Below are 22,275 nucleotides of genomic sequence, written 5' to 3'. Positions count from 1 at the left end.
TAGACGCGACATAACCGAGTCACCAATGATATGCGACAGTTCGAATAAGCTGCTAATTGTGATTGGTCAAATAACTTACGTTGCGCTTATGAATTCTTGCGTTACGCCATTGTGTTTTGATGTATACTACCAGATAGTAACATAGAAATACCTCTAAATCTATTTCATAAACTCCTTATGCGAGTTATTGAAGAACTGTATCATTTAAATTTAACCAACGTTTGTTAGAAATGTTGTCTTCTTATACCTTTCTAAATCTTTTTATAGTTGGTGCTACGCCGTACTTTAGAAATCTTCATAAGTATAACTTTAGACGTTCACTTCCATCCTGCGGTTCTCAAAAGTAATTTACTACTACGCCTGCGCAAACTGGCTACCAGCACGCAACCACTATGCAACGATCAAATCCGTAGCTTGATGGCACGTATATTCATATACCTTGGTCGCGAAGATACCACATTGCATCTTACAGATGATTTGATGCATCAAATTCACAATACAATAGCTGGTAAGTGTGGATAACCTGTACATTAGGATCAATGTCTACTGCTTAATTTATGTTAGGCCTATGTAGTACTTCAGGACTGTAGCCAAGATATCAAATTGGAGGAGGCTTCTGTTAATTCTTAAATGGCTGCTGTGGACAAGGGTGCAAAAAGTGTTCCCTAGTGGAGTCCAAAGGAACACGTTCTGCGATACTCAGAAGGAACACATAAAGTATCCACTTAAAATTAACTTCAAATGATAAAATCTTGACAACAGGGAGAATATCTTAATATTTAATTAAATAATATGTTCTCAATTGTAATAATTTAGTTTATGATAAAGTCAAGAGTAACAGTAAACTTATTAAATATTGTGTAATGTAACTAATTATAATCAATTATATATATACCTCTACCAAAGAAAGTGTTCCACAAGGCAAGCACAATGGGACATGGTCTGTTGAGATACTCCTGTTTAAAGCCATGTTGAATGCAGAGGCAAAGCATTATGGCCAGTCTAAGGTAAGATTTACGAATTGAAATACATTTTAAAAATAGCATTAAATATCTTATAAAATTAATATGTATTAAGGGATAATAATTATTCTACTGCAGTTACTGCATTAATTATGTTTTGTTTACTTCTTAACTTTCTTTATTGAATCATCATCATCATCATCTTCCTATACTGTGCAGAACATATATAGTCGCACAATCATACCATAAGATCATACATTTATTGCAGTGACTACCTCATGAACAATACAACAAACAAAAAAATAAATATTATTGCAGTAAAAAATGTACTGCAGTAAATAAATATACTGCAGTAGAATAAATGTACTGCAGTAAATAAATGTACTGCAGTAAATAAATGTACTGCAGTAGAATAAATGTACTGCAGTAGAATAAATGTACTGCAGTAGAATAAATGTACTGCAGTAGAATAATTTTGTCATGATCCTTAAACTTGATCCCTTATACTTGATCCCTTATACTTGATCCCTTATACTTGATCCCTTCTTGATCCCTTATACTTGATCCCTTATACTTGATCCCTTATACTTGATCCCTTAAACTTGATCCCTTATACTTGATCCCTTATACTTGATCCCTTCTTGATCCCTTATACTTGATCCCTTATACTTGATCCCTTAAACTTGATCCCTTATACTTGATCCCTTATACTTATACTTATTTTGAGTCTTAAGATACTTTTTTATAAGCTTGTACAAATGTTTTACTTGATGCAATATTTTTTTGTATTTCGATGTTTTTTAAGGGGCAACTGACTCTTTGAGTTATAGTAATTGTTTTGCTTTAGTTGCCCCTGACCATTGTGCTCTGTTTCTTTTCTGTTCTGTATCTGTGTTTTGATCGAATAAATAAAAGAAATGAAATATATAAATCCATCAATCGGCGCTGTTTGATGGCAAATGTTTGTTATGGATTTATGAGGCCATGGCAAGAGCAGATCTAAAACACTCAAAACTTGTACGAACATCAGAGCTTTGCGCATTATCAGCCTCGCAAACATTATTGGATAAATGAATCAATCAACTGCACCCTGTTACTGGATGTTATCTTTCGGATTGGACCCTTGTGTGGCTGAATATGGCTCATGTGCAACGAATGTAGTGTGGTGCACTTTTTCAAAAGAGTAGTGGATTACTAGTACATAAGGCTGTTAAATCCTCTCCAGGGTACACCACTTAAAATGATAGGTTACGGTATGGGCATTACTCAGATTTGTGAAAGTATTAGAGTTGGGCTGCCTGAAAAAATATCTAGCATTTGACTTCTGATTGGTTTGAGAAATTGTTTGTATTTTAATGTGCAAAAAGCATGTGGGGATACATACAGAATACACAATTATACAAAGTTGTTGAATGATGAATAGATAATGGAGGTGATTGGTGTGAGGCTGTGGGATTCAGTTGGGATCCAAGATTTCCAGAATTTTCAAATACAGCTTAAAAATTGTAAAAATGTGCTGCATTTAGCCTATTTGAATTTAGGACCCTACCTGGCCATTCTGGGTCCACCTTTGGCCTTCCCACAGTATAATATTATTACAGAAAATTAGAAAATATGTTAGTTGACACAAATATACCCCTGAATATTTCTTTCTATTAATTAACAAAATTACTCTGTACTATTGGTTATTGGTAAATGAAATTAATATTTGAAGAACTGCCATTATGAACATTCTGTTCGTAGTACAGTATGCCAATTAGATATAGCAATTATACATTACAATTTATTGGCCAAAAAGTCATTAAGGCCTGGACGTATAAACAACAGTAACCATATACTGATAAGTACTTAATTAAGTGTAATTTGGTTTCTTATAATGTTCAAGTACCTATTATCCAGAGGAAACAAGTGGGAATATCCCTCAAGTATTGCAAAGATTTCATTACAGGAGATGTTATTGTGATTCTATAAAGCAATATATGCCAAAGTTGAAATCACCAATAAACTTGCAAAAGATATGTTATCCATTAATATATTATGTACAGTGCTGTATACAAAACCTATTAGCCTTCATTCAATTTATTACTTTCGAACACAAAAGTAATGAATAAATAGATATAATTTCAAATTTTTGGAAATAGATATAGTATGTTATTTAAATTTTATAAAAAAAAAACTGCTGTAATTAAAGAATTTTTTTCTTTAAAATTGCACATTATGTTCTGTGAAGATAATATGCCAAAGTTGAAATCACCCGCCATTAAAATTGTATTTTAATTGTTTTTATTTCTGTTGTATTCTTAAATGTCAATAACTTTAAGATTCATCTTGTATCATAGAGGACACAGCAACCTACACAAAACACATACAATTCTGCTTTAAGAAATAAACAAGTGAGTTTAGAGATATATCATTTCACAGGTCAAAATATTAAACTGTATATAATATATTTAGTGACAACAAAGTATGTTATCATGATAGGTTACATTCATTCAACTATTTATACATACAGTAAGATTATTTATTTGAATGATAATGTAATTCTCAATTGTGTATACCAATGCTGAAACATATCAATCTTTTTAATTAAGCCAAGATACTTAAGAGAAAAAGCCAGACCAACCAAGAATAAATGTACAGGTATAATATAATAGATGAATAAATGATTCAAAATAAATTAAAACATGTTTATTTGCACACTTAAGGTCTAGCTGTCTACACTATCAAACTATAGTTTGATAAAAAAAGTGTGAGGGTGCCCAAATATGGTAGTGATATGCTTAAATATGGTAGTGGTAGTATGACATCATGTCCATATATGGGCACATCACATTTTTTTTGCCACAGCAAGTTTAATAGTGTAGACAGAGCTGTACACAGACATTTAAAATCATCATCATCTTATTATATACATTTTACAGACAATAACCCAAAGTTAAGTTAATATTTCAAGTAAAATAATTAATTCTTTAAGTATAGAAGAATTAGTAGCCGCATCATCTGTATGGTATAAGTGAGTAAATAAGTCTATGATCATCTAATTACAACTACTTATAGACATCTGTGTATAAGATGCAATCAGCAGGTTTGTTAATTTACCAATACGGCAGATTAATTATTTGACAATTTGTGGATTTATTTATTGATTGAGTGATTGGACAATTAATAACAGACTGAATGATTGATGTCAATTTCAATATAACATCAAGAGAATGCAAAGAAAAAATGATAAACAGATAGATGATCTCACAAAGAGGGAAAAACTTCTCTGAGCATATAGGCAGGTTATTCCGTAGTCATAGTTAATAGTTAGTGCCGCTTCATGAAATCATCATGAAAAAAACCATGAAGTCCCAGAAGTCTTAGAATTGTAAGCCTGTGACAATGTGACTAACCGGATTTAGGTAGATCTTTAACAGGCTGAAGTATAAGCCTACCTGTAGTCTATATTGTTTGGTTGAAGAACAGTATCTCCAACAAACAATAGCATATCCAACAATAGCCATGTTGCTATGAGTTAATTATTATGATCTATCATCTTGTAAAGTCCATGCATGATAAAAAGAAACCATTAACATAGAAATAATATAATGATCTATTTATGTTAATAAGGTGTTTTTGTTTCATAGATTATTTTGTACGTATTTTGATTTTAAGTTTAGGAAGAGGTTGAATGGAAGATGAGCTACTTGTTTAACGGTGAATGTGAACCCAATTATATTAGAATTGTATAATAGCTTTTTTTTACCTGATGCAGATTTCAGAAGAGGTTGCATTGGAAGATAAGCTACTTGAATCTAGAGAGCTGTTTTCTACAATTGTCATGTGTGTGCATCCTGTTATCATTGCTAGAGTCATCCTATCATTCCTAAGCTCAGCTCAGCCTTATCTTAAATTGCAAGGGAAATCAAATCCATCATTACCAAACCTTCAAGAAAAGGTTAGAATATAAATATATAAAATAAAAAAGCAATTAAACTATATATATATAGAGGCACAGTATTAGTAACACCTGCCCAATAAGAACAATTCAGTTTGACGAAAAAAGATATTTAACAATCGCCCTCTCCCTTCCCACTCTCCAAAAACCACAACAACTGGTATATTTGAAATTGCAATTAAGTCAAAATTTGATTTTATAAATCTTGTGTTTAAAAAATAAATGAGGCTGTGTGAGATCGTTCACAATAATCTACTTATAGTTGTGATTTATGTTTCTTAATCTGGTTTTAGAAATCGGATTATCCATATATGGGTAAATGTAACATGTTTTTAATTTAAATAGAATTTTAATATTTTCCACCTTTTCTAGTGTGCTCAGTTGCTTTATGACTGGGTAAAGTTAGCTCCCAACGACTTTCTGATAGATGATAAAATGAAAAAGGAGACATTGAAATTGATTCAAGTTCTTGTGACATCAACAAAGTTCTGTTGTGATGTTGGAAACGCTCTCAATGATGTCTATCGTGGTCAATGCCATCTTTCTGCCCCTTGTCACCTCCAGTTTGGTACAAGTAATTTCCGTAAGGTACAAGATGTTGAGGTGGATGTGGTCATGAATGGTTGTCAGAACTTGCAGATGACCGTTGGTGCTGGTCTGGCTATCAGTGGTTCAATGTTGACCAGTGTCTGTGGAATTGACCTTGAAGAAATTGAAGCTATACACTCAAAATACATTAAGGTAAGTACCAAACTGTGATAATAATTCCATAAAATGTGTCACACATGTACATTGTATCAAATAATTTACTTAGAACAGTAGTGAAAGTCTCCACATTTTGATCCTCTAGTAGAAAACTTTGTGGCCCTGTAAATATTACAAGAGCGTGGCAGTGTTCATTATACATGATTTTAAAGCTCATGAAAATAATGTTGGTGTTTGTTTGTGTTTATACTGGTTTTTATTTATAAATAGATTAGTATTTTTTTAACTGAAATAAAGATAAGTTAAATACATTTTTTACAATCTCTCAATTAACAAGAAAAAAAAAGTTTGAATGATATGAAATGCATTGTATTATTTTGAAATACTATTGATTGATTGAGGTAATTTTGACCTTTAGTGTTTAGCACAGTATTACTGTTATATAAACAATATATATGAAACTAAACAAACACATGTATGGTATATATCACATATAATTACAAGAATCTTTTTTTGAACTAAATAATTGTATTTATTTGTATAAGGTTTATGATTATAATAAGAAAAGGAAAGTCAACAGTTTTGAATAACGGAATACATGATGTGGGAGTGACTATAAACTGTAACATCAAAGAGAAAAAGATAATAGTCAAACAATTTCTGCTTCTATGTATACAACCATGTTTGAACTGGACTATATATTGCAGCCTTATTGACTATGTCCCTCAGCCAAACCAACACTAGTCAATAGATGAACAGCAATAATATATTGACTGTATGGAGGACGCTATGTGGGAGTGAGTGAATGCTTCTGTATGTCAGAACAAAATAAATGTACAAACAATCCAAACAAGAAATTAATCAGGTCCTACACATAACCTTTACATCAAAGCTTAGAGATGATGTCTATGGAACGCCAGTAATCTATTGTCATCATGCTCTTAAGTCTTATCTTATAATAAGATAAGATCATACTTTTGCCTATGCTCTTATACTGGCGTTCTTTATGTCCGGATTATGATGATGTCATACAGATTGTATTATTATGATGATGTCATACAGATTGTATTATTATGATGATGTCATACAGATTGTGTATTATTATGATGATGTCATACAGATTGTATTATTATGATGATGTCATACAGATTGTATTATTATGATGATGTCATACAGATTGTATTATTCCTCTCAGAAAAAAAAATATTATTATTAAACACCTTCTTATTCTTTTTGATAAGTCAAAGAAATATGTAGAAAAAGGTTATAGGTTTGAAAGTGAAATGAAATTTGCAGGCCTGGGGATAGGCCTGCAAATTTCATTTCACAAGCAATGGAATATTAAAATTTAGACTGATCAGAGCTTCGCAAAATTTGAACAAATTGCATAAACAAATCTACCTGCTTCTAGGGCTAAATTTATTATAGGTGACAATAAATTGCACAAACACAAATCAACTCATGTTTGAATCTGTGTCATCCCAATAGCGTCACTAAATCATCAATAGATTTTTTCCTTTAGTACCAAATATCTATATATATTAATATAGTAAACATATATTGATTGAAAATCTAGGTGATAATGTAAATTATTGAATTGCCAGATCGAGAAAAATAATTTTTGAGTATTAATATTTTATAGTATCCTGAGTGTAATTTAACACAAATTAATTTGTTTTCATTTTTATATAAAGCCTGTTATGTTACTTATTTCCACCAATTAAATAAGTTCACATGGAAAACAATAATATTCTCCCTCATGTAAGATATTTAAAGAAGTGGGACACTTCTTATTAAGGCGGGGAGGTGTAACCCCAGAAGTTAAGGTCACGTTCATAGAGAGAACCTCGTGGGTTGAAGAGGTAAGATAAATCATGGCGATGTATAACCCAATAGAGGATTACATTTAAAGAGCTGGATGTCAAGATTGTTTATTGACTACTATACTACCACTAATTACGATCACAGGTTACACTTCTGGGGTTACACTGATCCCATTTTTGAAGATTTGTTCGATTTGCATGAGTGTTCATGAATCCATGAGAACTCATTTCATGAACACTGATTGTGGTCAACACATTTTATCGCATAAAAAAAGTAAAAACTGTTTCAAATTTAATTTCGCTGATCAAGTAGAACAAATTGTCTAGGAAAGAAATTTCTCGAATGAAAAGCAAGCATGTAAAGCGACATTTTAAACGCCTCGTAACAAAACAGATTTCACTCATAATAATCAAAAGTCACCAATTGTAAAGATCATTCACTAAATGCTTAATCTTTTATTATCCAAATGTTACTAAATTGGTTACAAAGCTTAAGTTACTATATAAAATCTAAGCTTGTAATTCATAGATGCTTAATAGTAAGAATACACTGATACATAAAATGCCTAAGTCCCATTAGACCTAAAGCTGATATTACAAAAGTACCACTATAACTTGATCTCATAATGCGTTATTCCCACTAAAAAAAAGCCAAGATTCAATGATTAAAAGACCGAAATTAAGTCCAATTGTAATATAAATTAAGAACATTGACAAAAATTTTATGCATTACGTACTGACATTATAAAATGATGGTGAAAGGTTTACTTTCCATTGATCTTTGTGGAAATGTATTTGCAATTAAAGCTGAAGAAAGAGATTTATACTTATATTTATTGTAGGCCTAGCATAGAAATATTATATTATATATCTCTGATTGAAGTGTAACTATAACCATTGCATAAATAGCAGCAAGAAAAAATGTCTATACAAAGCAATATAACAAAAGTAGCAAGCTGATGAAGGTTTTTTAATTAACATTATTATTTTTAATATAATGTTTAATAATTTTGAATATGTACACAAAAATCTAGTTTCTAGTAGTCATTAACTATTATCATAATTTCATTTCATTTAATTTAATTTATTTATTCAACATATTATCTTGGGACCCCAAAAGCAACAGAGTCACCATAACATGATATGTCTGGGGCCCCAGAAGAACTTAACTACATAAAATAATTTATCAATATACAGTTCAAAATACATTAGAAAATAGAGCTCCTGGATAGAGTGGTTCAGCAAAAAAATACATTATTGAAAAGATAGTTATAGATACCTATGTTGAGATTTATGTAGCTTATATATATTAATAAATAAAATAATCATGCTGATTATTATCAATTGTTTTTATTCCACAGATGAGAAAAGACATATTGAGCGGCCACCTTCCATGCTCTAAAAAACAGGCAGCCGCCTTGGCGTCCTTAGACATCCTTATTAGCCACGACTCAAAATTACTTAAGGAAAAAAACCTTGATGAAGAACAGTTGGATAAGAATGATGAACATTCGTTAATAATACAAAATCTGTCAGTAAAGAAGAAGTGTTCTGATAGGAAAGGTCAACTACCAATGGGTTTAAACGTTCATGATCATCTGCCCTATATCTATACTGACAGCAAATCCGCCGTTAAGCTTCTGCTACATAATATTCAACAACATCAGAAAGCTTTAGGAGGTTATAATGTGGAACGGCGAATCCAATTTGCAAAGAGAATGTATGTTGCTTATTGTAGCAAACTGCCAGCTTATAACAGTTACTTGTTTTTCATTGTGCAATCAACTTCAAAGAAACTATCTTCTCAGGTAAGATCATTTAATTATGTCATTGTGAATTGAATATCATTGATATTTCATGTTTTCCTTCTTTCTATTGTGGATACCGGATTTTTAAAATATTGGTGGGGGTTGGGGACGGGGGCATACAAACCGTAAAATAAAGTGCTCCCCCACCCACACCACTTAATTCATTCATTCAATCTTTTGTTTAATCAATATTGATACTTTTAGGAATTTCCAGTTTTTCTAAAGCTCTGTCTACACTATCTTTGACAAAAATAGTGTGATGTGCCTAAATATGGTAGTGATATGCCCAAATTATGGTAGTGATGTGCCTAAATATGGTAGTGATATGCCCAAATTATGGTAGCGATATGACATCTTGTCCACATCATATTTTTTGTCACATAAAGTTTGATAGTGTAGACAGAGCTTTAGACTTGATACTGTCAATATTTACATTTTGTTACATGGTTTATTCAAAGCAAAGTAATAAAAATAGAAAAGGAAAAAAAAACAAACATGTGACGAACGTCTATGATTAATGATAAACACAAACATTACATTTATAGAAATTAACAAAATGACAATCTGCAAATAAACATTTTCAAGATCAAAATTATGAGTTTAACTCTTTGAATCATAATTTTGATTGAAAAATATTAGCTTTAAATAATATAAGGGAGGGCAAGTCCAGAAGAGAATTCACGATTTTACTCTTCAATCTTTGGTTCGGATTATCAAATAAGTTACTAGAAATAAGAAAAAATAAAATGACATGTCAAGGTATTTGACACAGTGATGAAAATTGTAATGTCAAATTTACATTGACAAATGAGTTATATAAATTGGAAAAAAAATCATAATTCATGACTACAGATTGGAAATATTAGTTTGAAACATAACTTTAATCCTTTAAAAACCAGCTTTTGCAAAATTGAAGATTACTTGGACAAAGAAGCACAATTTCTAATGTGGAAAATATCATAAGAGAAAAATTAAATTTCCAATTATTTGTTTACACACAAAATGTATACACAAATGAATCCAATAATTACGTACCTTACTAATACTATATTAGACTTGTCCCAAGTCTGTATTTATTGTCGGAATTTAGATTTTTTTCTGAAAAATACGTAATTGTACCAAAATATTTATCTTTGTCTTTATCTCTCTGTGTATTAGAGAGTGAAAATTTGTTAGTCCTGAGAGAGTAAAAATCTGTAGGTCTCGGGTCCATTCTATTGTCGCCACAGATTGATATCTTCATCAGTACTTCTATGAATGGATGATTAGGTGGGAACACGAACGCTAGTTGATCATACCCAGTACCGTTTGATCATACGATTAATCGGGAAACCACCTCACGACGAAATGACATTAAACTGAGTAATTAGAATTTGAACATTTGTAAGAAGAGAGGACAAATTTGAAAGTAGATTTAAGTTAGAAAGTTTTTTGAAACCAACAAAACCAGGAGAACTTTCCTCCACGCCAAATGGAACTTTGGAGCATCTTTAGCAAATTTAGCAGGAACAGCAATGTGTAACCAAAAGTGTCTGAATTGGAATCATCCTCCGTACGTACCTCACTCGGTGGCTCACAACTCTTTATTCTCTATATCACATTTTTGTTGTACCTCTGTTTTTTTGTCCCTCTTCATGCAAGCTTGCAGCATAGCAAAGCATATAATGTTTGTTTGGTGGCTAAAGAACCCATCATTTTCCAGAACTGGGGTTAAGTGAGTGGCCGAGCGGTTAAGACAGTGGAACCGTAATTACGTAGCCATAACATCGCAGGGGTTCGAGGCTCACTCACTCCATGGTTCTGGTGGTAGAACGAGTAGGAGTCTTCTCGGATAAGGACTATAAACCGTAGGTCCAGTGTACACATCTAGCTCGTGTGCACTTTAAAGAACCTAGTACATCTTTCGAGATGAGTAGGGGGTTACCCCGGTGTATTAGTACATCACAGCCACTGATCACCAACTGGGCCCTCTGGGAGACCAGTCTTTGACTGAAGAGGTTACCCAGTATAAATATATATTTCAATCAATCAATCAATCACTAAGAATATTTAATTGGGATACAAGGTCAATTAATGCAATCTACATTATGTAGAATTACTTCTAACTCAATTGTATTTTCAATCAGTATGTAAGAGATTTGTCCAATCTATGATCAATAAACATCCTCTAAATCAGTGTTAGCAATTTGAAAGTGTTGATGGAAACACTTCATTCATGTTTGTTTATCCAAACAGGAGTATCAATTGTACCTTGGAGGGTTGTATATACATCTACATACTGATTTATGGCTGTAATAGTATGAATATTAAATTTAAAAGTCCAGTTAAAAAAGCATAGACCTAATGTTTCAATGTTAAAGTAACTACAGTAGCTAAAGCATAATTAAACCATATTTAGTTAGTAGAGAGCAAACACTTTTTTCTGTTAAATGAAAACCAATTTTTTAGGGCAGCCTGGTGCTATTATCACAGAGGAATACCTTGTCAAATAGTTTCACTATGTTCTAAACCTCTTCACAGTCACAACACTAGGTCTGCCCAAACCTACATTCGTACTTTTTACCATCTCAAATCTTAGACGTCGCTCAATCTTATATAGCGGTCCTAAATCTTGGCATTTACTTCCATTATCTCTCACAAAAAACATCAATTTCTAGTTTTAAACACAACTTTAAAAATGCCCTGATCTTAGTATGGCAACATTTTTTTTTGCTAGGATAACATCTTATATTTTTGTACATTTTTGGTATCTCATTCTTAGAAAATTACCTTTTTCATTTAATGAGCTTGCTTGAATATCTTCGATTGTCCGGTGTTTTCACTTTCTCATTTCTTTTTCTTTCTTTATAATAATATATCATTATATTGTATCTTTTTTTTCTTAACTTTTTGTTACTGTATTTCACTTATTTCTGGTAGCCTAGGTGTGTAAAGTTTATATAATAGCTTTCCTTCCACACATACTATGTTTTATTAATTACTATTGAACGTACCAATATAATTATTATTAATTTTGTTATGTATTTTCAATTACCATCGGACATGTCAATATAATAATTATTATCTTTTTAATGTATTTTTAATATATCTGTAGAGAATATATATTGAATAACTGATGAATTGTCTCCATCAACTTCCGTGGAACCGATTACATTTTTAGTTTTTACAATATCAAACCAAGATTTTCAATCAAATCAAAAAGTTCAAAAGTTCCAATGATGCAGAAATAGAAATTAGTTTCTGACAATTTTAAGAGAGAATTTACTGTATCCGTACCGTCACATCATTTTAATGTTAGGTAATTTGAACTGTCAGTCTATAAATTATCTATACAGAAATTGACAGAATATGAAGTAACTGTCAACAAGTTAATATGTTATTATCAATTGAAAAAAGCATATTGGTTTTCATTTATGACACTTTTTTTCCACTTTTACTAAACTTGGTGTTTGTGTTTGCAGAATAGCAAAGGGTATAACCTTTGACTGGTGGCTAGAAAAAAGTTCCATAATGGCCTATAAACACATTGTAATAATTAATTTAAATTCTTATTATATGCAGAAAGGGATTCTTTTTAAAATTAAAGGAAGGAAAGTATAAAGGATCAGATTTAGAAAACAATATAAATATAGGTTTATATCTATTTTAATGTAATCAATTTTATTTTGCTATTTAGAAAACCAGACTTAGTTATTATATATATATACATACATCAAACTATACTGTATATAGTAACATGAGTATTTAGTTTGAACTAGATGTCTGGCATGCACAATAACATACACCTGTTTCAGTGTGTTGGGGTTACATATTTAGAAATATGACATAACAAACGAATTGTTCTTGTAGTCTATACAATGTAAAGCCATCAGTTGGAAGCAGACCCAAATAAATCATTGAAGCTTTTATAGAATTTAATGTGTATTTCCATCTTTAGATTAGTAACCCTGTTGTTTTGCAACACTTTATTTTTGTATTAGATAACTGAGAATATTAAAGACCAGGTGCGGGCAAAACATTTCTATTGATCATACATTCCAATAATTGTTGATCTATAGTTATCCTATGTTTCATAACTATTGGGATTTTATTTGTGTTACAAGAGCAGGCCTGTATTCTACCACCTTTACCCACCCCCACACCACTACTGATGTGTGACATGCTGTCATTGAAAAAATACCCCTACCCACCCCATACGACTCAATATCGATGCACACATACCAGTTATTTAAACTTATAGTTAATTTTATATAACTCATATGGAAACAATCTGGATATGTCAAAAAGGCTAAAAAAAACCTTTCTAAAATTATTTATTTTCACATTATAATAAAAAGGCTTTATATGATCCTAAAATATGGACAAAATATATAACCTTTCTAAAAATATTTATTTTCATTTTTTATACTTTTAATAACATTAGAATGATTTATTTTTATAATAAAATAACTTTATATGATTTCTGAAATCTGGAAATGTTAGAGTCATTCTCAACCAGACTTAATGTAGACGTATTTAAAATGTTTAGCCAAAGATTCTTAATGGTTTTAAGTATTGTTAATGTTTACATAACAATAATGATGTAGGTAATGACAACAATAATACAGCATTTACCAACATACCCTTTGATACATCAATCATATCAAGATATAATTATTCAAATAATAGTAATAAAACTGAATTATAAACAAGCAAGCCAGCTACAAGTATTCATGATTTATCTAAGGTTTAGATGACAGACTATGGTCACGTAATAATTATTTATGGTTTGCCCCGGCTTTAGTGTTAATTTAAAAAAAAGGATTGTTTAAAGGTTTAAGTGTGATGGACGAGAATAATAAAAATCTCCAAAGAACCGAAATTTAATGAAGAATTAGGAAACTGCTCATTGTTTGTTTCATTTTTCTAGATGCACAGAATAGAGCTTTTTTTGGTGGTTTATCATGTACAAAAATGATAGATGCTTTTTTTGCATTTAAAAAAAATGACAAATTAAAAAATGCTGCTGTAATGGATGAGAATAACACAATCTTGAAATTAAAACCTGTCCATTTTTTGTTGCATGTTTGATAAAAATATTGTTGGAAATCACAGTTTGATAGAGCTTTTACTTAAAAAAAAATAATAAATGAAAGAATGGCATGTAATGGATGAGTATAATGAAAATTTTAAAGAACAAAATTTAATGAAGAATTTAAAAAGATTTCTATATTCCTTGCTAGTACATTTTTAATAAACAAAATATCAGTTAGTCTTCATTTAGTTTTAAAATAATTGCTTTTGAATGTAATTAATAGTTCTTCCATGGTAATAAGAATATTTTGCATTTCTTTTAAAATTCTATAGGTTAAAATTGGATTTAAATTTACCGGATGTATAATAGTTGTCCGGATGTAATATTTGAAATTCATAACTCTACAATACATGAATGAAATTACCATTTTAAATAATAATAAGTTGAAAAATTATGCTAAATTTATTGTATATGAATTATATAAATGCATAATGAAACCAAAATGTTAATACAGTCAATATAATTGTAATGGCTTTGAAACTAGCAAAAAGAATAAATAATTATTAATAATGGCAGAATGAAATTAGAGTTTTCTAGACTTAAAACTCTGAAAGGTATATCTGAAATCTTGGGTATATCTGAAATCTTGGGTATATCTGAAATCTTGGGTATATCTGAAATCTCGGTTTTCTCTCAATTTACTATTTGTCCAGTTATGATAATAATTGACCAGTTTTGTAAAAGGTTTCAGTTCATTACTGTTTAATAATAATCTGTAGGCCTAGAATTTAATACTTTTTCCATCAATCAGCTCTGCCATGACAGTTGAAGAGTAAACAGCGCCATCTTGAATGTAGATTGCTGGTTCAGAACTTCATAGTAGGGCACAACAAGTGTCATATAAAATACACGTTTCAATGTATGTCTCTATAATAGTAAGATTTGAGTGGGTTTATATATTCAATAATTTCCTTCATATTTTCTTAATATTTTTAACCAAATCTCTGATTGTAAATCTTAACGTGGGCTGACAAGCCAAACAAACATGTCTGAGTTTATCTAAAGTTGAAAAGGAGCAAATATCAGGATGGCAAAATCAAACATTAGGATGAAAAGACAAATATCCTGCATCAATTGGGTGTGTATAAAGTGTGGTGAAAATCAGTGCAGTTGATTAAGCGATATACAAACACTGATTGATTGATTGATCAGGATATGATAAAGGTCAGGATGAAGTAATCAATATAATTATCAATATTTAATCAGATCTACATACTGGTAGTGAAACTTGCATTTACCTATTACAAGCGTAAATACAACCTCCCCAACCCGACAAAGTGGCCCTCCCTGGAAGCCGGTTCAATTTCATTTCATTTCAAGTAGATGTTTATTTTATTCTTTAATTAACATAGAGCATACTTAGGCCTACTGTAAGTAATAAAGTAAAAAAAAAGAAGAGGGCAAAAAATCAAACGCTTGTGGAAATAAACAGATGGGAACACAAACAGAAACAATACACTAAATAGATAGAAAAGCTAATTGAAAAAATTAAAATACAATGTAAAACAATGTGTATAATTTGTGATTAAAATGTCTTTACTGTATATTTAATATAAATGGCTAAACAAATGTAGTCTAAAACCTTCCCAGTAAAATTCCACTCATCGATGTTATAGATGCGTACAATAGCAAAAATGTGAAAACTATTGATTTAAATTTTAAATTAGTAGACTTAATCTAACTACACCTGGATAAACTATTGACCCCTCGGACACAATTACAACAGTATTTAATTTTTTTTTTATACAGTTATAAATAAATGTTTGATGCAATTTTTATTGATATTGCAAATTGCTCTTTAAAACCTATAATCGGAAATCATTTTTATGTACAGCATATTACAAAAGCTCCATTTTAAGAGATATATATAGTATATAAAAAGTTTAATACATAATAAATAATTTTTTGTTCATAGTCAGACTAATGATCTGAATGTATTGATAATATTGGTTATACTTTGTATAATGACACCAATACTTAGTAAATTAGCATATAATGGTTAAAGAAATGTTATTTATTGAATTCAGTAACAAAACAGTGTCTTTGAGTCCCAGCGGTGTTTATGTGGACTCGATGTCTTTCCATTTTTCCACACTAATTATTCAGCGAAACCTGTTTGACAAAGATTTAGAAACAAATTTAGAATAATTTTTTAGTTTTAAAGAATAAAAAATGCAGTGTTTATTGCTGACCAGCAGCATTTGTTTTGCTTTGCTTAAAAAAAAGATAAAATAACAAAAAACAGTATGAAAGCAATTTCATGATGTTTCACAAACCTATTATATTTGATGGCAAAGCATTGATAGAAAATATTATAGTTTTTAATCATACCAAAAAAAAACATACATCAACAAGCAATCTCCATGAACTGGAAACTCATTAGGTTTAGAAAAGACATTTTACGTTTAGGCTCATTTGTTTGGTACAATGATGTAAAGGTCAAATACAAGTCAATCTTTTGATTATACATGTTTAATAGCGATCAAACATCTTGCTAAAAAACAAACAAATTTGTTTAATTAAAAATCTTTCAATGTAAAAAATAACTTGAGAAAACAGTTTGATAATACTGTAAGGGGGATTTTGATCAGGTCTTTAAAATTGGTTCAATATTTTTTCCCGTCACAACTGTAAATCAGTGTTGTCAAATAATCAGAAAATGAGACCGTTTCAAAATAAAAAAAACTGTTTCTATAAAGTAGTAGAGATGTATCCAAGAACTAAAATGTTATAATTTGGTTTGTATGGAACATCCAGTTTGCATCAAAATCACTCAATGGTCATATATATATTTCAAATTACTAATAACACTTATACTTTAAAATAGGTTGTAAGGAAATATTTTTTGTTGTTACCCTGTAGTGTAAATGTATAGTTGAAAAATTAAATTAGACAATAATGAAATTAATATATGTTCTTGAAATGAAAATGAAATACATATCAGGTTGGGATTACATCCAAAGACCACAATGTCCTGGCTTTGGCCTATGGAAAACTAGAATAAATTCAATAGGGGAGCTAGTTAATACCGGGAGTGGTACATTGTAATTTTGTTTGCTATATAATTTATTACCTTCTGTTTTAAAAGAATGTACCAATATTAACTCGTTTAAATTTAATTTTAAAAAACATGTAGCTGTCTAAAATAATATACGGTAGAATGAATAATGTTTGAATCTATGATGAAAAATTTTATGCCACCAAGATTTTATTGTTTAAAAGTATTAGATTGTAAAATTGTGTTTACAGACTTGTAAAATCCCACAGCTGTACACTATATACTACTGTAAACCAGCCATGTATAAACAGTTACATAATGTGTGGTATACACTAAGTAGATCCTAGGGTGCGTTTATACAACACGCTATTACACGCATATTCAACAAACCTACGAGAAGTGTGTTGTATAACATCAAAGTGATTCCGTGTAATGAGATTTTAATTGCAAAAAAGGCTACTTGGCTGAATCCTAAAATTTTGTACATTCCCGGTTGCTGTTGGCGAGTTGGAAGTGTCCTCATGGTATTGTTTTGACCTCTCGTTAAATAAAAATATGTTGATCAAATCTAGTGGATAATTGTGCAACCTCGGCCCGCGCAACACGCTAAACATTCAAATTTAGGGTGTTGTATAAACACAGCCCTAGTTTACCAATGCGCCGCACTTAAACCGTTACACCACTGGACAGAAGTGCTATTGCAAGCATCAACATCAAGTCACTACATGTGACAATATTATACATGTTAAAAAGTAAATTTACATTTATTTAACTGAACTACCACACATGTAGAGGTCTGGTTCACACTAAGAGTGCAAATAGATGTTGACAGATGTTTAAAGGGGATCAAGTTAGAGCAGACAAATAGGCCCTGCCAAGAAAATACCGTATTTTATACTGTATTTTTTGAATACCGTATATATACCGTATTTGTTTGGCAGCAGAAACTGCGCTCATAAAAAAAATACCGTATTTTGTATACCGTATTTTTCCCACAAAATTTGTGGATAAAATACGGTATTTACAAATTTATACCATATTTTTTGTACCATTTTCTGCTGCCAATAAAAAATACCGTATTTTTTTTTACCTGTGACATGAGGTCAACATCGTGTTTGTATTTTCTGTCGCTGTCAGCTGTTTTACACACGTGTATAGATATATTCGGCGAAAAGTGGAGCGAAGACGTCACAGTATTTACTATATAAATCTGTGTGGTGAAGCTAAAATGTCTGGCCAACTAAAAGGTAATAAAAGGGACTACCAGATTTATAAAGACATTTCTAAAAAAATAAAGCAGCAGGAGTACGAAATAGACTTGTCTCCAAGCAAGCAAGTAAATTCAAAGCTGAAGAGCCACGGGGAGGGAACGAATTACTTGTCCCCATTATGATGTTTTCTGTGCTATCACAACATCTCTATCACTAGGGCTAGGCTGTTGAAAGTGAGACGTAAAACTTCCTTTATTGCGACTTTTAATTATCGACCAAATAAATGAATGGCAATTTGGGTAAAAAAGGATGAAATTCAACACGACCACCCAAGAAGTATTGTTAGCAGAAACGGGGTACTAAAAAATATGGTATAAAAAATACCGTATTTTATACCGTATTTTTATACCGTATTTTTATACCGTATTTTGAGCAGTTGCAGCAGAAACAGGTCCATAGACCACTTTCAGACAGGAATAAATATTTGTTCCATCCTTCAGCCAAAAAAAATTGTTTTTGTGTAAGGTATGTGATATTTTATACTTGGGTGTTTCCCAGAAAGAAACAGGAAAACAATAATTCACTGTAAAATCTCCCACAGGATCCCTGTTGAAACATTAATGCCAAATCCGGTTTTTGAAAAGGTTGAGTCAGACAAATGACCTTAAACAAAGTAAATAATCATTAAGCCAATGAGATCCTGACATTTGTTCATTTTAAAGTTCCAGGTATTTATGCCTTTCATGCTGGTAAATAACTTATTTAATCTCAAGACCTCCTTTTTCAGTTACCTTTAGTTCTAATAATCATTTTGCTGTACAGAGTAAATTGGAGAGAAATTCATGACTAAACTAATCTTACTATGATGTTTAAGATCTTTTGTTTGTGTACCTTGAATTTTGTCATAATCTTTTTTTTTGTCAGAGTGGAAAGTACTTTGCATTCTAAAATATTCATAATATTAATTGAATGTTGATATATTAGTAATAGTAATAGTAGTCATTTTTAAATAAATTTGACATACAGGTCATTCAGGATGCAAAAGTACTTTGTACTAATAATCAAAAATATGAAATATTGATATATTAATGTTAGTAAATTAATTCAAACATTTTTTATTGAATATTTATATATTAATGTAGTAAATTAATTCAAAATTGTATTTTGTACCCTACAGTAATCGAGATCAAACTATAATATTATTCTGATGGTCAAGATTTGTTGTTTTCTTTTTTCATAATAATTTTTTTTTTAAATTGCAAAGTACTTTGCATTCTAAAATGTTCATAACATTAATTGAATTTATATATTAATGTAGTAATAAATAGTAAAACAAATTGTAAAACTATAAAATTTACATATATGCCGTTTTATATCAGGGTGAAAAGAACTTCTCATCCTTAAAAAATCATAACATTAATTGAATATTAAGTAAATATAATTCACTTTTGGAAAATATATATTTTATACAATCATATAATGTTCCAAATTATTTTGTTTCAACACTAAATTAATGGTGTGCGAAATTAAATGGATTCACAGTAGATATATAGCTGATTGCTTTAATTAAGAATGAACTTAATTGTTGCAGAAGTAAGTCGGCTTGTACAGTTCTCAAGGGCCTTACTTGGTTTACTTTCAGTTGAGTTTCCTCAGTCGTGACAGTTTAAACAATTTTCTCATAAAAACGGTTTCTATTTAGATAATTTGAAACTTCCAGAATTGCTAAGATTGTCTTCCAGTGATTTTAGGAAATGAATACAAAACACAACTACTATTACAACTTTTGAATTCTCTTGCTTGAATAAAAAATACTTTATGGGACTGTTTTGTGCTACACTTTTATTATTTTCTCATGATTATGCTGAATTCAACTTGCATGAGTATACTCATGAATAACGAGTATAAGACACGTTTTAATATATTTGACACGTTTTTACAGATTTTGTAATTTTTGGGAAATCTGAAGAAAATTTGGAGGATTAAACATGTGATGCAATAATTGTATTTTTAATATCTTATACAATTTCTACTCACTCTGAGGAGCCAAGGTACCACCCCTGGAGGTCTGACACTGTTTGGAAATGTGAAAACATTTTTAAAAAATGAAAAAAGTTTAAAAGAATTATGTGGTTTATTTTTTACTTCCTATCTCCACTCTATATAAATCAGAGTCAGTGCCTTTCAGGTTTAACCAACCTGTTTAATTATAATGTAAATAGTATTATCACTGAAAATGAATTTTATGTAATAATGATATCACATGTGTGTGGGTTGTTATGGACAGATGTTTGCTGACCATGATTAAATGCAGTTAAGGTGAGAGAGAAAACACCATTGACTCCAATGAACTTTGATACGTTAATGAACTTGTCACTTTGCGAAACTCTTGGGACAGAAGTTACCAATGTTTACCATTCCCCTTTCTTATAATCAACTATTCCACGTGTCCTGGCAATCACTTGCAATAGATTTACTATTGTAATAACAAACTTTTCACTCATCATAAATCATTACAAAAAGTGGTTCCATCAATCTCTAGAAGGAGTGTTTGAATCTACTACCTACTTTAGTAATAATAACAAACTTACCACCCCTCTTTGCAGTAATGGACCATTCCAAAAGTGTCTATAGCCTAGTTGTAAAGTTTCATTTTGTGGTGGAGGAGATGCCATAAAATGACCAGACATATCAGATCATTGAGGTTTGGTGTACAGTTTTCTCCCCTTAGAGTTGGACTTTATTTCCTGTAAGAATAATGCTGATTACTTGTAAGTTACTTTGTTTACATTAGACTAACTTTTATACAATAATTTAATATAATACTGAATTGATACTCAGTATGTTATGTGTCATATATGTTCACATGGAGGTATTCAATCCCTTGTACAATTTTCCATTATTAACAAAACCACACAATCTTTCATTCCTTGAAATTCAACACATTAGAATGTAGATTTTAGTATACTGAACATCCATCCATAAAATAACATATACACAATTTAATGTCATTAAATGTTAACATTTTGATATATGATATTAATACAACTTTAATAAGAGAGTACAGAAAGCATAAGCCAAGACATTGTTTCACTTGGACGCCCGCTTGGATGCTACTTGAAAAACTGGCCTAAGAAATACAAAATCAACACCATAATTATTACTATAGCAAGTACAACCCCACTCTTATTTCCCTATCCAGTACCAAAAATGTGTATGAAAAACAAACACACAAATGCCCTTTCTCTAATATAAAAATAGCTGTTTGCAAAATGAATTTACAGAAAATAATATTACCGCTAAACATTATCCAAATTGAACTATATAGCAGTATACGTACACTATTAAATCATTTTCTGTCAACACATCATTCAATATTGTCCAATTACCTGTAATAGCCCTAGAGATTTCAGAATTAGTAACTAGATTTTGTGATAAAGGTCTGCTATATTAATTCTGTCCTAAACTGTTAGATGTGTATTGTAATCAATTGTAGTATTTACACACCAACTACAATCAAGTGATCCATTTTGCAATTGTTGTTTTTACATTTACCGAAATAATAAATGTATTAAATTGATTTAATGAAATTAAGGTAGATTGCACATTTTGTGATTGATGATAAACCAGTTCAGATTTTTTTTGTTTAAAAAATGCTGTTCCATTGTGATTGGGCGAGGAGGCACTGTGAGTACACCTTTTGTACACATTTTTCAAACCTAAACAGGGCACTGAAACATATTTAATTTATAGA

General features: G+C 30.6%; 1 protein-coding gene across 1 annotated transcript in view; it reads left to right on the top strand.

The window, feature by feature from the left end:
- LOC140047838 (uncharacterized) overlaps positions 1–22,275 on the top strand; it is a 73,579-nt gene that overhangs the window by 9,019 nt on the left and 42,285 nt on the right. Inside the window, exons 4-8 of the mRNA XM_072092870.1 lie at positions 268–508; positions 907–1,007; positions 4,720–4,902; positions 5,275–5,643; positions 8,792–9,238. Coding sequence (XP_071948971.1) covers positions 268–508; positions 907–1,007; positions 4,720–4,902; positions 5,275–5,643; positions 8,792–9,238 — 1,341 coding nt within the window. The remainder of the gene's footprint in view (positions 1–267; positions 509–906; positions 1,008–4,719; positions 4,903–5,274; positions 5,644–8,791; positions 9,239–22,275) is intronic.

The sequence above is a fragment of the Antedon mediterranea genome, chromosome 4, assembly GCF_964355755.1.
Source record: "Antedon mediterranea chromosome 4, ecAntMedi1.1, whole genome shotgun sequence".
In the NCBI taxonomy this organism is placed as follows: Eukaryota; Metazoa; Echinodermata; class Crinoidea; order Comatulida; family Antedonidae; genus Antedon; species Antedon mediterranea.
This window is presented reverse-complemented; position numbering and strand designations above follow the sequence as displayed.